At 40.6% G+C, this 22694-nt stretch overlaps 1 protein-coding gene across 8 annotated transcripts in view; it reads left to right on the top strand.

Annotated features, from left to right (window-relative positions):
* RIPOR2 (RHO family interacting cell polarization regulator 2) overlaps positions 1 to 22694 on the top strand; it is a 301690-nt gene that overhangs the window by 138885 nt on the left and 140111 nt on the right. For 3 of the 8 annotated variants that reach the window (XM_049885070.1, XM_049885060.1, XM_049885053.1), the window contains exon 1: positions 5398 to 6050. The exons of 1 other annotated variant lie outside the window; for it this stretch is intronic. In XM_049885070.1, coding sequence (XP_049741027.1) covers positions 5957 to 6050 — 94 coding nt within the window. In that variant the 5' untranslated portion in view covers positions 5398 to 5956. Of the gene's footprint in view, positions 1 to 5391; positions 6051 to 12204; positions 12738 to 22694 lie in introns of those variants that run through there. 4 more of the 8 variants (XM_049885007.1, XM_049885081.1, XM_049884997.1 and 1 more) reach the window with 4 other exon arrangements.

The following is a 22694-nucleotide window of genomic DNA, read 5'->3' as shown; positions in this document are numbered from 1 at the left end:
TTTTAGTTAGCTGTGGAGCTCTTCACCCCTTTGCCACCAGGACTCTATATATGTATATTTGTGTGTGTGTACCAAATGGTTTTAAGCATTAAAAATTTTTGTCTGGATGGAGTTATCATTACCATTGTTTTTGATACACAGTTGATCAAAACGACTTAAATATATTACACATCTTGATAAATATCAAGTTCCTACATGAAATTAAAATTTTCTTGAAAACGCATCGCTTAATGAGACGGACAGGACTGATGTTTTCCAATTAGTTCATTTATCCATGGACAATTATTACTTACTGCTATAATAAGGCCAGAATTATTCATAATTATACTTTTGTATTTTCCTAACTATACTTTTGTATTTAGTTTCTATAGAAACTAAAAATAAACATAGAACTATATTTATATGAACTAAGAAGCCAAGTTCATATAAATAAGTAAATGTGAACAAAAGAAATTTTGTTGTAACAGTATCATCAAATTCTTTGTGCTCAGCATACATTGTCTAGTATGTCAGTTGAATTCTTTTGTTGTTTCCTTACTATATATATTTTTTGAGTGATTTTCATTGTGATTGCCCTGGGGATTATAATTAACATCTTAATTTATAACAGTCTAGTTTGGATTAATACCAATTTAATTTCAATAGTATAGAAAATAATCCAAGAAGCTGGACTATATGAAGAACGGGGCATCAGGATTGGAGGAAGACTCATTAACAACCTGCATTATGCAGATGACACAACCTTGCTTGCTGAAAGTGAAGAGGACTTGAAGCACTTACTCATGAAGATCAAAGACCACAGCCTTCATATGGATTGTACCTCAACATAAAGAAAACAAAAATCCTCACAACTGGACCAATAAGCCACATCATGATAAACGGAGAAAAGATTGAAGTTGTCAAGGATTTCATTTTACTTGGATCCACAAACAACATCCATGGAAGCAGCAGTCAAGAAATCAAAAGACGTACCGCCTTGGGCAAATCTGCTGCAAAGGACCTCTTTGAAGTGTTGAAAAGCAAAGATGTCACCTTGAAGACTAAGGTGCACCTGACCCAAACCATGGTATTTTCAGTTGCACCATATGCATGTGAAAGCTGGACAATGAATAAGGAAGACTGAAGAAGAACCGACACCTTCGAATTGTGGTTTTGGCAAAGAATATTGAATATACCATGGACTGCCAAAAGAACAAGCAAATCTGTCTTGGAAGAAGTACAGCCAGAATGCTCCTTAGAAGCAAGGATGGCGAGACTGCGTCTTACATACTTTGGGCATGTTGTCAGGAGGGATCAGTCCCTGGAGAAGGACATCATGCTTGGCAAAGCACAGGGTCAGTGGAAAAGAGGAAGACCCTTAACAAGATAGATTGACACAGTGATTGCAACAGTGGCCTCGAGCATAACAACGATTGCGAGGATGGCGCAGGACCAGGCAGTGTTTCATTCTATGGTGCATAGGGTCACCATGAGTCGGAGCCGACTGTACGGCGCCTAACAACAACAGTGTAGGAAAACTTTGACCCTGTATAGCTTCATTCCCTTCCCTCATCCTTTGTGCTATTATTGTCTTACAAATTATATCTTTATACATTGTATCCCCACCAACACAGATTTATAATTATGGTTTTGTGCAGCTGTCTTTTAAATCAGATAGTGGGCAAAAATTACAAGCAAAAAGTTCATTTATACTATCATTCATATTTACCTATATAGTTATCTTTATCAGTGCTTTTTATTTCTTCATATAGAAAAATTTTTTTTTTAATAGATTCGAGTTATTACCTTATGTCCTCTTATTTCAGCCTGAAGGGCTCCCTTTAGTAGTTCTTGTAGGGTAGGTTTGCTAGGAACAATTCTCTGTTTTTGTTTATCTGGAAATGTCTTAATTTCTCCTTCATTTTTAAAGGACAGTTTTGCTGTGCATAAAACTTTTGATTAACATCTTTTTTTTCTTTCAGCACTTTGAATATATCCTCCCAATGCCTTCTGGCCTTCATGATTTTTAATGAGGAGTCTTACTGAAGATCCCTTGGCTATAATGAATCACTTCTCTCTTGCTGTTTTCAAGATTCTCTCTTTGTCTTTAAACAGTTTGATCATGATATATCTTAGGTGTGAATCTATTTGAGTTTATCCTACTTGGATTTCATTCAGCTTCTTGAATGTGTAGATTAATGTTTTTCATCAAGCTTGGGCTTTTTTGCCATTATTTCTTCAAATATTCCTTTTGTACCTTTTTTTCTCCCTTCTTCCTGGTATGCTTGATGGTGTACCACAGGTCTCAGGCTTTATTAATCTTTCTTTTTTTTTCTGTTTCTCAGACAGGATAATCTCAAATGACTGATCTTCAAGTTTGCTGATTCTTTAGCCTGCTCAAATCTGTTGAACCCCTGTAGTGAATTTTTCATTTCAGTCATTACATTTTTAACTCCAAAATTTCCATTTGGTTCTTTTCTCATAGTGTTTATCTCTTTATTGATATTCTCTATTTGTGACACTTTTCTCATATTTTCCTTTAGTTCTTTAGACATGGTCGCCTTTAGGTTTTTTAATGTATTTTAAATGTAATAAATAACTTAAAGTCTTCATATAGTTAAGTCCAGTATAGTCTGCACTTCTTCAGAGACAGTTTCTATTGATGGTCCTATGAGGTAGTTCTATTCTGTCCTGTAGGGTAGCTATGAGTCAGAATTGATTTTGACAGCAATGGGTTTGGTTTTTTGGTATGGACCATAGTTTCTTGTCTCTTTGAATACCTAATAATTTTTTGTTGAAGACTGGACATTTAAAATAATATAACGTGACAACTCTGGAAGTAGAGTTTTTCCTGTTCCCCAGGGCCTTTTGTTGTTGCTGCTTGTTGTTGTTGTTGTAGCTATTTGTTTAGTGACTAGTGAACTAGTTTTGTAAAGTCTGCATTCTTTCTCAAGTGTGGCATCTGAAGTCTCTACTTGGTTAGCTAATGATTAGACAGAGACTTCCTTAGATGCCTGGAACCAACAAATCTCCCTGTATTTTCCAGGAGGCTCTGTGTGGGTGCTATGCCTTCAGTACTCAAACACTTGAAAATTCTGTCTTAGCCTTCACTTTCTGCTTGCTCAGAACCTCAAGGTTAACCAAAGGCGAGGGCTTAGAGCCTTCTTGGGTCTTTCCTGAGCATTCACACAGCACTGGACATGCTCATAGCCTTACACATCTGTGGCTTTCTATACCCCAGGAGTATGTCATAGCCTTTCAAAGTCCCTCATTCCCCAGTTTTTCCTTTTAATAATTTAGGTTAGCCCATTGTTTGCCCTAACTTTTATGTGCTGCCTTACCCAAATGTAATGTTCAACAATTTCCTCTGATTGTTTTAGACAAACACCCCCAGGGAAAAGACTGTTCACACTCAGCAGCTCTGAGTCAGATCAAATGAAGACACCCTTGTAAGAGAGGTCTTCCAGGCAACCACCAGGCAGGTCAAAAAATGACAATCCTTTGGAAATTGGGCTTTAAAGGAGCTTCAGTCTCCTTTTGCCCCCTCCAGTGGCTGCCAAGATGCTGGGTTTCATTGATTGCGGGCTCTTGGTTTTCAAGGCTACCACAGAGCTGGAGGAGGAGTATGGGAAAAAGGCAAGTTACAATGTCACAGAACTTGCTGTTTTTATCATGATTCAGCCATTTTTCTTGAATAAATGCTCCCATGATTGTTGCACACCTTTGGTTTATTTCCAAACTTCTACAAAAGTTGATCCTGATCATTTTTCCTTTGTTCTCATTATTCTTATGGAAGAGAGTATTTTTGAAGGTCCCTACTCCATCATTGTCCTTGATATCCCACTCAATTCTTTGAACTCTTTCTCAATTATGTGCCTAAATCACATAATGATTTATGATTTAAAAACTTATGTTTACTGATCTATCAGTAACATCTCAGTAAGTCTCTCCTTCAATTCCTTAAAAACAGAGAATTGGGAAACCTGCAATTTGCCAAAAGTTTTATTACCATTCATTTAACGTCATTCCCTTTTTTTTTTTTTTTTCTTGCAATGAGGAACTTTACTGGACACACACTCATTTGCAAATAACACTGTTTTCTGTAATTTAATTTAAATTTATCTGAGTGCTCATTTTGGCTAGTACAAAAAAGGAGTATCAACAAACTTAACCTAGACATTTACAGGTAAATTTAGCCAAGATTAAAACTCAGTTCTGTCAGATCCCAGAACAAATGCCTTTCTATGCCGTTAAAAAAAAAGAAAGAAAATGTCATTGGTCAGAAGGTTAAGCAGTTCCAGCATTCCTTCCCTCAGCCCGTGGCTCTGACTTTCCAACGCATACCCAATGTGTGTCCTGCCAGTGGGAATATTTTGCTGGCTCTTCTCCTTCCTTCCTGAGTGGAGTGAGCAGATTCATTTAGTGGACAATCACCCTCACTCCCAGATCTATTGGAAAGGACTTCTGTCCAGGGCTTTGACTAGCCTGTCCTGCAGGCTCCCCACATGCCTGCAGTAAGCGACCCTGAGTATGGCTCCTATAGCCTAGAGATGTCCCTGAACCTGGAGGAGGTGGGCAGGATGATTTCCACAGGCTCTGGGGGGGTTTCATCCCATGGGGTGAGTATCTTCTCTTTGCAACAGGAAAACAGGAATCTGCTAAAAATCATGTTCCTTTAATCCCAACTCCCTGGACATGGCATTTTGTGGTTAGACTTGTTTTATGTGCATTTTTACAGGCAAAGTTACCCAGAGATAAGATTGTCTCTGGCTCTGTGCTCTTCTTTTTTATTCTTGATTCCAACCACTCCTCTCAGTTTCAATTCCTCTCTCTTATCTTGTTCTCCTTTTTGTTTCTGGACATTTACCCGTAATTATTTCAGATCTTTTCCCTGCGCTAAAGTTGTTGTATCTGAAAATTAAGTATTTAAGAATGATTTCTGGAGGGAATGGGAAATCCTCCAGGAAGGGGTGTGGAGAGAAGACTGTGAAGCTCTTTCACTGATGGAATGAACGCCCACATTTGACGTTGGATTTTCTCATCAGTGTGGCTTCTTTTCTCTAAGCGCTTCACAGAAGGCATTTTTACCATGTAGAAATATTTTTAATTAAGAAATGGATAGCCATTATAACCTAAATTCTTATAACCTCAAAATAATAATATTGTGGTGTTCATATGTTCAACACAGTCAGTCACTGTCATGGATTGAATTATGTCCTCCCAGAAATATGTGTATCAATTAGGCTGGGCCATGATTCCTGGTATTGTGCGATTTTCTTCTATGTTGTAAATTCTGCCTCTATGATGTTAATGAGGGAGGATGGGCAGCAGTTGTGTTAGTGAGGCAGGACTCAGACTACAAGATTGGGCTGTGTCTTGAGGCAACCTCTTGAGATATAAAAAAGAGAAGCAAGCAGAGAGAGACAGGAGGACCTCATACCACCAAGAAAGAGGCACCCGGAACAGAATGTGGCCTTTGGACCTGGGGTCCCTGCACAGAGAAGCTCCTAGTCCAGGGGAAGATTGATGAGAAGGCCAACAAAGAGAGGAAGCCTTCCCCTGGAGCTGACACCCTGAATTTGGACTTTTAGCCTATTTTACTGTGAAGAAATAAATTTCTCTTTGTTAAAGCCATCCACTTGTGGTATTTCTGTTATAGCAGCACTAGATGACTAAGACAGATTTTGGTGCTGAGAAAGTGGGGTGCTGCTGTAACAGATACCTAAAATGTGGAAGTGGTTTTGAAACTGTGAATGGATAGAGAACCAGCAGCAGCAGAGAATCTGCAGTGGCAAAAATGGGACAGCAGCAGCAGAACCAGGAGACCAGTGCAAGACGGTGCTGGAGCCGACCCATGGAGCAAGACAGCTGAGTGCCTGTGCACAGGAGGCTTCCTGGCGGAGTGGGGGTGCCTCCAGGCACTTACTGGTGGAGCTACAGAGCTTTAGAACACTTGCCCCGCAGGGCAGACGCAGGCATGAGGCCCAAAGACCCAAGAGGTCAAGAAGCCAGGAAACAGAAGCCGAAGAGGCAAGGAACACAAAAGAGCCGAGCTGCCTTATCCTCAGAAGGTATGATGGCCATGACCTCTAGTGTTTCTAACGGTAGAGTTGCTATGCCAGTGGGCCTGGAAGGCAGAGTTGAAGCCCAGGGCCAAAGGTCCTCCATTCAGAATCCAGACAGTGTGGCCAATACTTAGAGTCTGGAGGGTAGGGCCACAGTGTAACTTGTCTCAGAGAACAGATGATTGTTTTCAAAGCTTTGAAGGCTAAGGTAATACATTCTGTTGGCTTGCTTGGTGCCTGTTATTCCTTCTTTTACTCCAGTTTCTCCCGTTTGTAATGGAAATGTCTAGCTTGTGCCTGTTCTGCCATTGTACCTTTGGAAGCAGATAACTTGTATTCTAGATTTCACAGATGAAGAGGAATTTTTGGATTTTGGACTTGGAGTTAAGACTTTTGCTATAATATGATGGGGTGAATATGTTTTGCATGTTGCAAGGATGTGATTTGGGGGGGCCAAAGGGTGGAATGTCATGGATTGAATTATGTCCCCCCCTAAAATGTGTGTATCAATTGGGCTGGGCCATGATTCCAGGTATTGTGTGATTTTCCTCTATGTTGTAAATTATGCCTCTATGATGTTAATGAGGGAGGATGAGAAGCAGTTGTGTTAGTGAGGCTGGACTCAACCTATGAGATTGGATTATGTCTTGAGGCAATCTCTTGAGATATAAAAGAGAGAAGCGAGCAGAGATACAGGGGGACCTCATACCACCAAGAAAGAGGCATCAAGAGCAGAGAGCATCCTTTGGACCCAGGGTCCCCGGGCGGAGAGAAGCTCCTAGTCCAGGGGAAGATTGATGAGAATGCTGATGGAGACAGAAAGCCTTCCCCTGGAGTTAACACCCTGAATTTGGACTTTTAGCTTATTTTACTGTGAAGAAATAAATTTCTCTTTGTTAAAGCCACCCACTTGTGGTATTTGTTATAGCAGCACTAGATGACTAAGACAGTCACTTATACATTTACTTAAGAACTTCCCACTGTGCCTGAAATATAGTAGGCACTTATTCTTTTTCTAATGAATGAATGAATGAACACAGGATTAAGTGAGTCAAGTTACTCAAAGCAAGGTCCAGGCCTCACTTGTCTTTGTAACTCCCACAGCTAGTACAGAGTCTGGCAGAAAGTTGGCGCCAACTGTTTAGAGTATAAAAGTTTTGTCACGTTCCTGTGTTTAAGATCTCAGTGAAGTTCTGTTGTTTAACTCAGCCCAGCTTGTTACAAATCAGCCTTTGATCAAAATAGTTGTGGCCAATTCTCAACCTGGCTCATCCTTACTTGTGTTCTTTTCCCCAAATCCAATAATTGGAGCTGTTGCCTCAATCAGTGAAAAGCAAGGTCCTTTGGTCAGCGTTGTTCCATGTTCAACCTCTCACTTCTTATTCAAAATTACTCTCTGTCTCCTAGCCAACCAGTTGCCATCAAATCAATTCTGGTTCATGGCAACCTCATGTGCGTCAGAGTAGAACTGTGCTCCATAGGGTGTTCAATGGCTTTGTTAGAAGTAGATCATCAAGCCTTTCTTCTGTGGTGCCTTTAGGTGTACTCAAACCCTCAACTTTTTGATTAGTAGCCAAGCATGTTAACCTTTTCCATTACCCAAGGACAACCCCCGTAATTCCACTTCACTGACTTCTCTAGCTCAGAGCATTGAGTTTCTGTAGTTTTAGTCTTTCTTTTCTAGTATGGAATCTAGGACTAATTCTCAAATGAAAATTCTCATTCTTTCATATTCAATGCACACTCAAGCTTTCTGCCATTCATTTAATCATTTTTTACTCATTAAAAAATGCATATTGACATAGACTTTCTGGCACTATGTGCTACAGATACAAAGTTCAATAAGAAATGGCCCCAGCCTTTGAGAAGTGAAGAGAAGGGGTGAAATAGACACTTAAATACGTAAGTGGCCCAAGGAAAGGGGCAAGTATTTCCACCTTGGGATGTCAGAGAAAGGCTCCCTGGAGAAGCTAGCCCTTAGATGAAGCCTTGAAAGATGAGTAGATGTCCCCAAAGTTTGTAGAGCGGAATGTAAAAGGAGAAGTCTTCCAGGAAGAGTCATGTGAGCAAAGGTTTGGGGTGCCTGCAGTTGTCGTTGTTAGTTACCTTTGAGCCAGCTCCTACTCATAGCAAGCCCACGTATAACAAAACAAAATGTCGCCAGTCCTGCACCATCTTCGTAATCTTCAGTATGCTTGAGTCCACGGTTGCTGCTACTGCAGTGCCTTCCAACCTAAGGGCGCTCATATTCTAGCTCTACATTGTGCAATATTCTGTTGTGATCCATAGGGTTTTCATTAGCTCATTTTTGGAAGTAGATTTCCAGGCCTTTCTTCCTAGTCTGTCTTAGTCTGGAAGGCCTTCTGAAACCTGTCCACCATGGGTGACCCTGCTGGTATTTGAAATACTAGTGGCATAGCTCCCAGCATTACAGCAACACGCGAGCCACCACAGTAAGATCGACTGACAAAGGGAAAATGGGAGAGCTGCAAATAGCTCAGAATTTCTTTACATTTTACATATATGAGAGATAGTGTAGCATGGTGGTTCAGAGTGTGAACTCTGGGGCCAGGGTCAAGTCTCAGCTCCACCACTTACTTGTTGCATGATCTTGGGCAGGTCACTTCAACTCTTGGGTCTTAAACTAAAATGGGGATAATAATTATACCCATTTCATAGGATTGGTGTGAGAATGAACTGAGTCAAGGCATTTAGAACTATGTTTGGCACTATATAAGTGTTAGCTATTACATATATATAGTCCCTGAGAAGGAGCTCTGGTGGAGCAATGGTTAAGTGCTTGGCCACTAACCGAAAGGCTGGCAGTTCAAACCCACCAGCCACTCTACAGGAGAAGGATGTGGCATTCTACTTCCATAAAGATTACAGCCTTGGAAACCCTACGGGGCAGTTCTACTCAGTCTATAGGGGCACTAAGTCAGAATGGACTCAACAGCACGCAACAATTGTCCGTGGGTAGTACGAACAGTTAAGCACTCGACTACTAGCCAAAAGGCTGATGGTTCAAACCTACCCAAAGGCACCTTGGAAGACAGGCCTGGCAATCTCCTTCTGAAAGGTCACAACCTTGAAAACCCTATGGAGCAACTATACTCTGCATATGCCATGAGTCGGAATGGACTTGACACCAACTAACAACAACAACATATACCTTTATCTATCTATACATATATAAATTTTGTTTTTCCATTTTTGACACTTATATAAATAGAATCATAGTATTTATATTTTTATAAAACTAAAAACCAAACCCAGTGCCGTCGAGTCGATTCCAACTCATAGCGACCCTACAGGACAGAGTAGAACTGCCCCACAGAGTTTCCAAGGAGTGCCTGGCAGATTCAAACTGCCGACCCTTTGGTTAGCAGCCGTAGCACTTAACCACTACGCCACCAGGGTTTCCTATATTTTTATGAGTCTTTTGAAAGCCAACATTGTTTTTGAAATTCATCCATATTTATGCGTGCATCTGTAGTTCATTAATTTTCCTTGTAGTTAGTGTATCACGCATCTGTGCCTTATCTCTCGAAGGTGATCCTGCACTTTGGAGAGCAAGGACCACGTTTTCTATATGCCCTGCTTTCCAGGAGTTCACAGTGGCATTTGTCATTTGTTCACTGAGATTGTTAGCTGTGCTTCTAAGATACTTAGACTGAAGAAGAAAGGACTGAGGGAAATTTACCAAGGCTTGTCAAGATATGGTATAGAACATGATGGCTGCTCGTTCTCTATCGCCACTGAGGTTTCAGCCAGAAGTGGGTCTATGCTACCCTGTAAGAGAGTTGTTGGTAGGTGCCATCGAGTGGATTTTTGACTCATAGCGACCCCATGTGACAGAGTAGAACTGTCCTGTGAGGTTTTCTAGACTGCAGTCCTTATGGAAGCAGATCCAGAGGTCTTTTTCCCTTGGATGGACTTGAACTGCCAATCTTTCGGTTAGAGCTGAGTGTTTAACCATTGTGCCACCAGGGCTCATAGGTGAGAGAGTTAAATTGGATGATCATAATTGGCTATTTACTGTGTGCCAGGCACTATGTCAATTTTTTTTTATACGAATTACTTTACTTCAATTCTTAAAACAAGCCAAGTGAGGAAGGTATTATTTTGTCTATTTAAAGATAAAGAAATTGGCCTAGAGAAGTTATATTAACTTGCTGAAGTAGAACCCAAGCCTACCAAGTGACTGGGGACCCCAGGATTAATTTAATATGGCATCCTGGTAGTTTTGAGAATGGAGGTGATGGAGGTAGTGCTGATGATACTGCGGTGAACAGTCATCTCCTGTTACCCCTCGAGATGTTTAGAGAAGACAGTAATGGCGTGAGCTCTGGAATAAGTCAAATCTGCCACTCACTAGCTGTGTGATCTCAGAAAAGTTAAACTCTTGGTGCCTCCATTGCTTCATCTGTAAAATGGGTCTAATAGCATCTGCTCCATGGGGTTGTGAAGATTTAAGAACACAGGACAATGGATGATAAATGTAGTGATGTTGGTAATTCCAAATTAGCACCCATCCTTGCATCGAAGTCACACAAAATGGAGTTCTAGTCCGGATCCAGATTTCCTACATTCACACCCATTTTAATGAACTTAATTTATGTAATTAAGTGCAACCCCTTGACCAGATGTGTTGGTGGAAATGTCAAGAAGGAAGGGTATCTGCCCCAGCTGCCTGCCTCTCAGTATTTCTCTAGGGAAGCACAGTACAATATTTCTCTACTGCCGTTTGGGGCTAGCCAGTTCCTCCTTCCCCTTGTGCCATTGTCCTGTGCATGTAGGAAGTTCACCATCTCTGGACCCTGGGAACCAAGACACTGAATACCAGTATACCTTCCAGCCATTGTGCAACTGTAAACACCCCACACGTTTCCAAACTCTCCCCTAAGGATGAGAGCATTTGCAGGTTCAGCCACAGTCAGGCTGTAAACCCTTTTGGGGATCCCCCACAGCCACTGGCACAGGGATGAGACCACAGTGAGCTGTTATTTTCTAATTCTAGAATTCTTCTGGAGTGGTCCTTTCTCGCTGCTGGACTTCTCCAGCTCGTTTCCTGTATACTCTCCCCTGGGAAAAGCTGGTGCAATTTCAAGGGTGCAGTAGAGGGAAGAGGGTGCAAATTCTCAGCTTGATGGGTAGCACTTGGAGTCTCTTCAAAGCCATCAGTAAATAAACTTGTCAGAAGTAAACACTTTGGGCCAACAACTCCTTACCAACATCTTTATTTGCATTTTCTGACTGCCTGAGAGTTCTTACAACACAACCTCGAGCTCTGGGAAACCCCCAAATGAAGTTGCAGTATCACTCAGAGATTTGCTTTCTATCAGTTAGTCAATTGCCTTTGCGTAGATTCTAACTCAGCGTGACCCCGTGTGTGTCAGAGTAGAGCTGTGTTCCATACGGTTTTCTAAGGCTGATTTTTCAGATATGGATCTCCAGCCTTTCTTCCAAAGCATCTGTGGATGGACTCAAACTTCCAACCTTTCGGTTAGCAGCCAAGCACATTAACTGTTTGACCACCCAGGGACTCCTGCATTTGTACAGCCATGAAGAATCCAGCACACTTTGGGTAGTTTGATATGGTGATGGCAGCCACTGGTACTCACATGAAACTCAACAGTTAGTCTTCACTTTGGGAGGAACTGCCTTCTTTCATGCTCAGCTACTAACTGAAAAGTTGATAGTTTGAACCCACCAGTGGTACCACGGAAGAAAGGCTTGGTGATCAGCTTCCATAAAGATTACAGCCAAGAAAACCCTGTGGAGCAGTTCTACCCTGTGATACATGGAGTGGCCATGAGTTGGAATCAACTTTATGGCAATGGCTTTGTTTGTTTTGCCCTTTTGAGTTACATTTTTTCCTTTCTTTTTAGTGATAAATTCTTAAGTATTACATCAAGTAAATATTGTGAAATGGAAGTTGTTTGACCAAAACTAGTTATCTATTCATTGACCATAGACTTTATTGAGCCAACAGGAGCCTAGATCTGTGTGAATTTGGTTTAAACTTTAAAGTTTCCAGTTTTCAAATGCAAGAGGTTTGTGCAAAAAAAGAAAAAAAGCAAGTATTACAGATTGAAATGAAATCTCTGTCCTCCAAATACCTGCTTTGGTTTAGCATAGTGGCTTTCTTTTCTTTTAGATAAATTGCCATTGAAGCAAAACCAAGATACCAGAAACGTGAACCCCCGCTCTTTGAACACTACCCACTGTGTTCGAACTCTTAAGCAAGGAAGTTAAAAGCTCACCTTCCCCTCTAACAACATATGAAAGTTGTTGTTTTGAAAGAGAACTCATTACACTCAGACTTGAAGTGATACCTGCATTCAGATTCAACCGTATCTGCAACCCCCATCCAAAAACTTTTTTTCTCGGTCATGAGAATTACCTCACCTGAAACTTGCTCTTCAAATACTCAAGAAGCCTGTTCACAGAAATGAAGCTGCTTTCTTACAAGCAAATGCGGAAGTTGCCCTCCCTGAGTGCTTAGGCAACAGTTGGCAAAGGAAATCGCCTCAGGCAACGTTGGCAAAGGAAATCGCCTCAGGTGGCTGGTGGCTCATTTCACATCTTCTGTTGAGTGACTGCTGCCGAGGCTGACTGTCCTCCCCAAGATGCAGTACCTAGAGGCGGAGGAGCTCCTGGTCGATGAAGAGGATAATATTTTTGATGAAGGTAAACACGTCTTTCTGAAAGGATCTCTTCAGGTCTGCTTTGCTTTGAGACTACTGGAAACTTTTGCCGGGCTTAGGCAGGGACTCGAGTGGTACTTTGAAATGATGACAACTAAGCGTTCTGGACGTGAGGGGGGATTGTGGATATCAATCTAGAAACTGAAGGAATACAAGGCAAAAGTACAGACGAGGAAGTGGAATGGTTTCTCCAAATAGTTTTATTATTGTTGTTCATGACCAGCTAACAGCTTGTTGTTAATTGCCATCCTGTTGACTCACGGTGACCCCATGTCTGCAGAGTAGAACTCCTCCGTAGGGTTTTCAAGACTGTGACCTTTCAGAAGCAGATCACCAGGGCTTACTTTCAAGGTACCTCTGGGTGGTTTTGGCTATTTGTCAGCACTTAATGGTTTGTGCCACCCAGGGAGCTGTGGCTAAAGGCTTAGTTTAGGTCACAAAGTAATACAAAATCTTTCCCCTTGCCCCTCTGCTGTCCTCTGTCTTGTCTAACACCGTGAGAAAAGCACAGTGCTTCACACACGGCAGGGCTGCTAAGGTAGGAACTGGATGAATGGAACGGGAGGGCCTCCCCATGGGGCCATATCACTCCTGTCTGCGCTTCCGACCCCATCCGCTTTCTCTTTCGTTGGATCTTCCACTCTCTCGCTCTTCCTCACACTTACTTGGCACCCCGAATTTCCATTCCCTTGCCTTTTTCCTCTTCCAGGCTGGGGCGCTGAAGCTGTCGTGGCTTCCGACACCCACTGGCACTGATTAGTTATCCATTCTTTGCTCACTGCTCTTCCGTAAGGAGACCGACCTCTGGAGTGGAATTTGACTGTAAGGGTTCCTATTTTAAATGACCAATCTAGTCATCGACGGATGTCTTGTCCTAATATTGCATATGAAATGGGAATGTAGGCAAGAGCTTTTCTAGAATTTTGGAACTGTCCCAAGTAAATGGTAATCTGGACTTAGGGACCTCCTAAAGTCCCCCTGGGTGGAGCAAGCAGTTTGTGATTGGCTGCTAACCCAAAGGTTGTCAGTTAGAACCCACCCAGTGGTATTGTGAAAGAAAGGCCTGGCGAGCTGCTTCTGTAAAGACTACAGAGAAGAACACCCCATGAGGAAGTCCTGCTCTGTAACATGTGGCGTTGCTATGAGTTGGAATTGACCTGATAGCAACAGGATTTGTTTTCTTGTTTTTATTTTTTTGTTTGGGATCAGGGACCTCATAAGTTTGGCTATTTTCCATAAGAAATCATGTAAAAAATTAGATGAAGTAATATTAAGTCCTTTTTTGTGTGTGATTACCCAAGTAATATAAGTTCTTTGAAAAAAAAAGATGAAATATTTTTGAAGTACCATAATAAGAATCCCCTGTAATCTAATCATTTAGGGGAAAACCACTGTTAGTCTTTCAATATCTGTCTTTCCATTATTTTGTTCTAGCCACAAAAATATTTAAAATCATAACACTGGGCTTTGTCATCAGCTTAAATTAGTTAAAAGAATATCTACTTAAGCTTCATGACTGCTCCCAAAATTCCCAACCTGTTGCTTCACTTTGATGATAAACATTTAGAGCAACTATTACTCTGAAGAAGCCCTGGTAGCACAATGGTTAAGAGCTCAGCTGCTAACCAAAAGGTCAGCAGTTCAAATTCACCAGCTGCTCCATAGAAGCCCTACAGGGCAGTTCTACTCTGTGCTACAGGGTCACTGTGACTTGACTTGAGTCTTTTTTCTCTCTCTGAAAGTTTGATCTTACCTAGTCCTAACCTAGTGCCGTCGAGTCGATTCCGACTCATAGCGACCCTATGGGACCTTAGGCTCTATTATTCAGCTTTCATCTCTACTGAAGATGCTCTCTCTGGTTATACCTGTTTAGATCTTTACTACCTTCAAGACTTAAAAAAATGTTCACAGCTAGGAAGATAAACCTACATTGGACAGTTTGGTAATTATTCACTTCATCTCTAGGAATGGCATTTCAAAATGCCCACCCCATATTTCTTTCCCCAAAGAGATTTTTCTTTTTCATCTGGCTACGTTGCTGAAGAATGTCATCTGTGGACTGATGGATCCACACTGTGTAAAAGGATTAAGTGTGGCCCCACCCTCAAGGGAAACCCCCAGCTGTCATAGAGTCTGTTCCAACTCATGATGACCTCATGGGTGTCAGAAGAGAACTGTGCTCCACAGGGTTTTTGTTGGCTGATTTTTCCAAAATAGATTGCCAGGCCTTTCTTCCGTGGTGCCTCTGGGTGGACTCAAACCTCCATACTTTTGGTTAGCAGCTGAGCTTGTTAGCCATTTGCACCACCCTGCCACTCCCCCTGAAGGGAAGACCACAACAAAGCAAGGCTTGGTGAACCTGTGTGATCTCTCTTGTAAGCACTCATTATTATCAAGAGTGATTGTTTCAACCTCAACAATCATGGCATGCAGTCAGGTGTGAAGCCAAACAAGATTCACATTCAAATTCTGGTTCTGCTACATACTAACTAAGCAACTTTTGAGCAAGTTGTTTAACTTGCTAAACTAAATGTCTGGTTTCTCAGTGGTGAAATGGGACAGACAACACTTTCACAAGCTGTGGACATGCTTTCTCCTTTCCAGATTGATGATCTCTTTTAGCTTAATCCCTGAAAGATTAGAGAGAGAATTCTTGCAAGACCAGTGTATTTTTAGTTGGTTTGTGGCGTTCAGGCTCTTGTCTGCCAATTTATACGAAAGCTTGCCCAGGTGGTGCCTCATTTAAACAAGCTCTGTGTGGGATACCAGTCAAGAGCGTCAGCTCTGGAGTACAACCACCTGGGCTCTGACACTCATTCCGTGACCTTGAGCAGGTTACATAATCTCTCTGTGCCTCAGTTTCCTCACTTATAACATGATGGGGCTATATGCCGATTAAATGTATTACAGGGAAAGTACTTAGAATAGTGCCTAAGACATACTACCAGATTTTAAAAAAAAACAAAACAGTTGGCATCAAGCCAATTCCAACTCATGGCAACTCCATATGTGTCAGAGTGGAACTGTGCTCCACAGGGTTTTCAATGGCTTATTTTTCACAATAGATCACCAGACCTTTCTTCTGAGGTCCCTGTGTGAACTCAAACCACCAAACTTTCAGACAAAAACCAAGCATGTTATCCATTTGTACACCCAGAGACTTCCAAAACATAATACCGAAACCAAACCCACTGCCATTAAGTCAATTCCGACTCATAGTGACCCCACAGGGTTTCTAAGACTATAAATCTTTTTTTTTTTTTGTATTGTACTTTAGATGAAGGTTTATAGAACAAACTAGTTCTCATTAAACAGTCAGTACACACATTGTTCTATGACATTGGTTAACAACTCCTAGGCTATAAATCTTTGCGGAAGCAGACTTCCACACTTTTCTCCTGCAGAGCTGCTGGTGGTTTTGAACCACCAGCCTTTTGGTTAGCAGTCAATTGTTTTACTCGCTGCACCATCAGAGCTACTTCAAAACGTAACAAGCACTCAATAAATACTAATTCTGACTATGTATTGACCAAAATTGGTTTATAGAATAGGTTAGAAAGTGATGTTTGAAAGAGATTCAGCACAGAGTCTTCTCACCTGTCTGGTTCACCTGGTGTATTCAAAATATGGACTCTTTACAGAACTTAGGTTTATAAATAACTCTTCAGAGCTAATATGGTGGAAACAACAATGGACAAGTTGTTAAAAGCCTGCGTGATGGCACCACCCCTGGTGTGACGTAGCTGTTTAATCTTGGGCAAGTCAGTTAACCTCTCTGAGCCTCATTCTTCATCTAAAACAAGAAGCTTGATTACACATTCTCCAAGATCTCATTTTTAAAAACTTGATTCCTTTCTCTTTTCTGCATAGTGACATTCCTCTACCCAGAAGGCCTCATGCTCACTCTAGCTCCATCCATGCTTTCAGCTCACTCAACATGCCTAAGAAAGCAGAAAGCTTTTGGTACCATGGGTTTCCTCTAACATAAAAAAGGAAAATGCCCAGGAGTTGGTTACCAGGGCAACATTTTTTCTTTGCAATAGACCTGTTTTCAAAGGACCCTTTCTCCTAAAGGAATGCAGGTTTAAAATTTAGTTTCTTTTGGTTAAAAGTGTATACATACACCTTTAGATATATGGACTGCATAAAGATCTAGGAAGGAAAAAGAAAATGAGTCATGCTCACATGCTTACTGTAATTTTTTTTTAACTGCCTTTTCAAGACCCTGTTTGCTTCAGCTATTCTCTGTGGCTAAGGAAGAATTTTAAGGTTCACAGAGCTCAGGAACATTGATGTGTAACTTTGCTTTTGTTCAAGAGCATATGGCGCATGTGTGTGTGTGAGAGAGAGAGAGAGGAAAAAAATGATAAATATCAGGGTTGTGGTGCATGGTCAGATGACTATTTATTTCTCTCTCACACACACACGCAGCCCTTTTTTTTTTTGTTTTCCAAATAACACCACCAACGTTAAATCATTTAGAAAATGGTTACTATCGGGTAGGCCTTATTCTTGCTTGGGGGAATGATTGATGTGATTATCAAAATATTAAAAAAAGAAAAACCCAGGAACTGGAAATAGAGGCTGCTTTCCCACTGTTGCTTCAGACTTATCAAATTAAAGGGCTTTCATCTGTTTTGTCACTGTGCCGCCTTTACAGCCAGTCTGGTGAATGTTGGTTAGAAAGAGTTGGATCGATAATAATAGTAATGATACCTATAACAATTATGACAATGTCTATGATGATAACAAAAGGAAACCAAAAAAAGAAGAACCGTGGATAGTGGAGGCCATTGGCTGGCTTTCAAGAACAGAAGAGAGCTCATGTGTGGGAGGAAATGGTTCTCCAGGTGGCAGTCAGTGAGCATTTTAGCAGCCATAACTATCCGTTGGCACAAATTAAAGCTACAATTGTTTTTTCCTTAAAAGCACAAACATCCCTGCCTCCATTTGAGCACTGCTCAGGAATCTATTGTCAAGCACAATAATTAGAAAAATAAAACATGATGATTTCACAGTTAATGTGTGCATAATCTTTCTCAGGCTCTTATATTCCCTGGGCACTTCCATGCCTTTTAAGATCTCACTTCTAGAAAGACCTCAGGGAATGACAAGCTTTTGCCAAATCTTAGAATGTCCCCTGGAGCTGGTACAATGCAGCATAGCATGAGAATACTTCTCCTGTCCTGGATTACTGTGCCTGGGAAAGTCGTCGCAACCTCCTCAAAGGGGAGGGCTCACCCTGATGGAGATGACCTGGCAAAAGAAAGTCCATGCAACCATTAACTGCCTGCTGCTCTTCAGGAGAGCAACAGAGAGTTGGAAAAAATGCCACTCACTTTTGAACTAACCTGCTCTCCAAAACAGTGAAGTCAGTTAGCACTCTTTCCCTTTCAAAGGAAACTTCAGCTCAGAAAGAGCAAAAGAATTGCAAAAGACTCATTTAAAAAAATGGTTATAATTAGAACAGATGCCTGTTTTGTGTGTGTACACTGCTTGTGAAGTCAAGGCAGGTTTTTTGTTTTGTTTTTAATTTTTATTGTGCTTTAAGTGAAAGTCTACAAATCAAGTCAGTCTCTCATAAAAAAATTCGTATACACGTTGCTCTATACTCCTAATTGCTCTCCCCGTAATAAGAGTTTTTTGTTTTTGTTTTTTTTGCTCTATACTCCTAATTGCTCTCCCCATAATAAGACAGCACACTCCTTCCTTCTACTCTCTATTTTCGTGTCCATTTGGCCAGCTTCTGACCCCCTCTGCCCTCTTATCTCCCCTCCAGACAGGAGATGCCCACACAGTCTTATGTGTCTACTTGATCCAAGAAATTCACTCCTCACCAGTATCATTTTCTATCCCATAGTCCAGTCCAATCCCTGTATGAAGAGTTGGCTTTGGAAATGGTTCCTGTCTTGGGCTAACAGAAGGTTTGGGGACCACGACCTCCAGGGTCCTGTTTTGTTTTTTAGTAGGTAAACAATTCTGCAATCTGTTGTGATCTGGTGTATTTTGGTATTGTTTGCTGAGTTGTATTTGCCCCTTCCAAAAATAACTGAAAGAAGAAAGAGTGAAGGAGGAAGGAAGAAAGAGAAGGGAGGAGGAGAGAAGGAAGGAAGAAAGACTATGTTCAAACTGTCGAATGGGAAACAAATTTGCTCTGTGTAAACTTTCACCTCAAGCAACAATATAACTTTTTTTTAAAAAAAGAAAGATTAAGCTAAGATTATGAACCAATAAATCCTGAAAGTTCAGACTGGTTAAGTCATACCCTCAGTGGAAAAAAGTATTGAGAGATGGAACATAAAATATATGAGCCTTGGCCAGAAAAAGTTAGAGCTTTTTGTTTGATTATGCCATATTTTATATCACGCAAATATAATAATTATTATTTAACTATGTTGGATATTACTGAAAAACATATGGTTTATCTGGGATGCTCCAGTAGACCCAAGAAATGGGATTGGACAAGGAGGGAAGAGTCTGCCTTACTTTCCTGGATTGAAAAGACTTGGTCACTCATTAGTCTTGCTATTTGCCAAGCTTGCTTGGATTGGTTTCCACTCTTAGATTCCTGGATAAATGCTTTGGTTGGAAGTGATTTTCCTACTGGATTTGTCACAGAGTCTGGTGCAGACACAGACCTCTTCACAGTATTTCATGCCTGTGTGGCCTCTGCCTTGGCTTACTGTAAAACATTCTATTCCCATAGATGTCTAGGAAGCTTTCCTTGGCTGGTGCCAAACAAATGGTGTCATTGCAGGGGCACAAACTAAAATAGCACATTGCACTCCAGCTATGCAAGCTGCCATAGCCACCAGCCCACCCCTCTGATTTATGGCCTCCAGTGACCTCAGATCAGGCCATGCCAATAAGGGGCCCCATACTACAAGTAAGGCATTTTAAATGCTTATTTTTAATATCTTTATGAGCAGGCAGCAAAGTCTTAGCTTTTTAGGAATATGCTGTAAAACATACTTGACTGCGTCTTCTATGAAACTGGAGTTGAAGACTTAGAGTATGTGCATATCCATGGTATGTGTGGCAAAATTAAAAAAGACGTGTGCTACTTATGGTTAAAACATTGGAGTAAATTAGGACTATGCCCTTTCACCTCCCTCCTTGATGGAACTCATTTTACTGACTCAGACCGACATATTCTTTAAAGAGATGTGAATTACCCAGTATCCTATGCTTCACACAGTGTATTATACTTAAAAAGTGTCAGCTTGTTAAACTTCTCATTTGCCTTTGGATGGCTAAATTTGATTGTTTGCCAAAAGATGTTATGTTTACCTAAGCTGTTTAAGAACAAGTCAATGGCAGAAGAGATTTTAAAGGAGGAGGTATTAGCTGAGTCAAATTGAAATAACTGTCTCAAGTACCAGAAGGGCAGAGTAAAAGGGTAAAAATAGCGACTGGTTCTAGCAAGTAAAAATGAGAAGAAAATGAAAACAGAAATGCAGGTGCTGGTGAGGTATTGAATATTCATATACCCAGTCACCAGTTGCTAGAGTCATTTCTGACTCATGGTGACCCCATGTGTGTCAGAGTAGAAGTATGCTCCATAGGGTTTTCAATCACTGATTTTGGGGAAGCAATTTTCCAGGACTTTCTTTCGAGGCACCCCTGGATGGGTTCAAACCTCCAATCTTTCAGTTAGCAGCTGAATGCATTAGTGCGTTGCACCACCCAAACAATGAACATCCATGTGCTTCCTCACTACGCAGCATGCTCCAGGCTGTTTGGGGTGCTAGTTTTTCAGGAGCCTGAAATCAGGATGTACCTGGCTGACTAGAAGGGTGGTGATCTCATATCATCTTCACGGCCCAAAGTGAAAGAGATATTTGACCTTGATTTGTGCATTTGATCCTTGTTGATAGACCAACCAGGTCATTGGAGCTACAAAGCCACTTGACTTTGTGCTATGTAGATAAAGCATATCTCATCAGTGATCTATAATTTCCCTTCAAGAAGAAAGCAATCTACTTGATCATTTTAGATATTTTTAAGGGAAAGATTTTTAACCTGTGCTGGGCTGGCAATCGAAAAGCAGATATAATGGGAAGTTTTAGTCCAGAAGACTAATAGTAATTATCATCATTCTTTCATATGTAGATTTTCCATATTTTACCCTTTTTCATGCTTCATATGTGGACTTCACATATTTGCTTACTGAGTGCCTCAGGCAGGAAATACTTAAAGAAATGCTGATATCCATCAAGGGAAAAAACTGAATCTTGATATATGAAAGCGAGGAAAATATGAACTTTTTGGAGGGCAGATTCTCTTTTCCCAATTGAGGAAGAGAGAAAACACTGGTGTCAAGATGTGTTTCATTCACAGAGAACCTAGTAAACAGGGAAAAGATCCTGAAGGTATTTCAGCTTCTGCTACATTGTGAGGTTTTGCCCTAGGAAATAGTCATTTCTCAATAAAATAGAGAACAAGTTGCTGCCTTCTGGAAAGTGATGAGGTTATGGGGCTACCTTCCTGCTGCACATTTTTCCTTCTTTGCCTTCGGATCACTAAGTTAAAAGATTTAAATGTTTACTCCCTGTAACTCAAAAGACAACAGGGGAAGACCAACTGGTTCCTTACCTCTTGACCTCATGCTGAACTGTCCGTGCTGTATGACAATAATGAGCTAAGAAACCAGAAGAAAAGAACTTGACCTTCAGTCACAAGTTGAGTCAGGTGGCTGATCTATTAAACATGATTTTTCTTATTCCCTATAAATTTGCATTTAGAAAGCCCTGAGGGAATAAATACAAAACCATTTTCTCTGGTGGGATTGTTTTTCTTCCTATTTATAACAGCATGATGCACTGATAGAACGGTTTTTAAAGAAAAATAGGGCAAAGTATCAAATAGGCAGACATGATTTGTGGAAGGTACTCTTAACTGCATTCAGATAAATTACATGATTAAAATATTACGTAAAAGAAGCTCTTCTTTAGTTTCTGGTTTTCATGTTGAGGGGTGCCAAGGATGCTTTGTGGAGGGGTGTGCCTCAGCCCCCTATTAGTCACCACTTCCATCGAGTTGATTCCGATTCATAGCGACCCTATAGGACAGGGTAGAATTGCTCCATAGAGTTTCCAAGGAGCAGCTGGTAGATTCGAACTGCTGACCTTTTGGTTAGCAGACGTAGCTCTTAGCCACTATGTCACCAGGGTGTCTACTGGCATCTCTAAAAACTGAAGAATAAGTAAACATTCTAAGTCTTAACGTGAAGTGTACTAAAAAGCCTTTTTAGGAAGCGTTGCTGAAGTGATCTGCACTATAAAATCTGAGTAAAATAGTGTACTTACTCTATAAACAGCTTTCAGAGAAGGCTCAGATCCCTTCTCAACTACATTACCATACTAAGCACTTTTCCTACAGAAATTCTGGAGCCCCCCTGCTTTTTTTTTTTAAAGATACTATCCATGACTGATATAAATACTTTACTTATGAAAGTAAATATTACCTTTATCGAGTCTAAGACAATATTTCTATAATGTATGGGCCTAATGTCAGCAAAAAAAAAAAAAAATTTTTTTTTTTAATGTCAGCAATAATACTAAGAGTATGAGATAAATGGATTATTTTATCATTTACCCCTAACTACAGTTATATTAATTGACCATGAATTTCAACGTTGGCCTGATTACATTTTCTTCTAGTATATTATCAATTACATGATGATATTAGAATAAATCAGTAACAATTTTAAAACTACACTAACAGAAATGAACACTTGGTTGCATTTAATTTTAAATATGATCTAAGTAGTCTTATTGTATATGGATAAATTTATCTACACTTTGTACATGCACTGTACCTCAAATCTTCAGTTTATGATAAAGGTATTATTTCAAATCTATGGGGGGGATATTATTATTAAATAACTTGTGCTAGGGAAAATATTTAATTATTTGGGGAAATAAATACATTCCTATTG

Source organism: Elephas maximus, chromosome 1, assembly GCF_024166365.1.
Source record: "Elephas maximus indicus isolate mEleMax1 chromosome 1, mEleMax1 primary haplotype, whole genome shotgun sequence".
Lineage (NCBI taxonomy): Eukaryota > Metazoa > Chordata > Mammalia > Proboscidea > Elephantidae > Elephas > Elephas maximus.
This window is presented reverse-complemented; position numbering and strand designations above follow the sequence as displayed.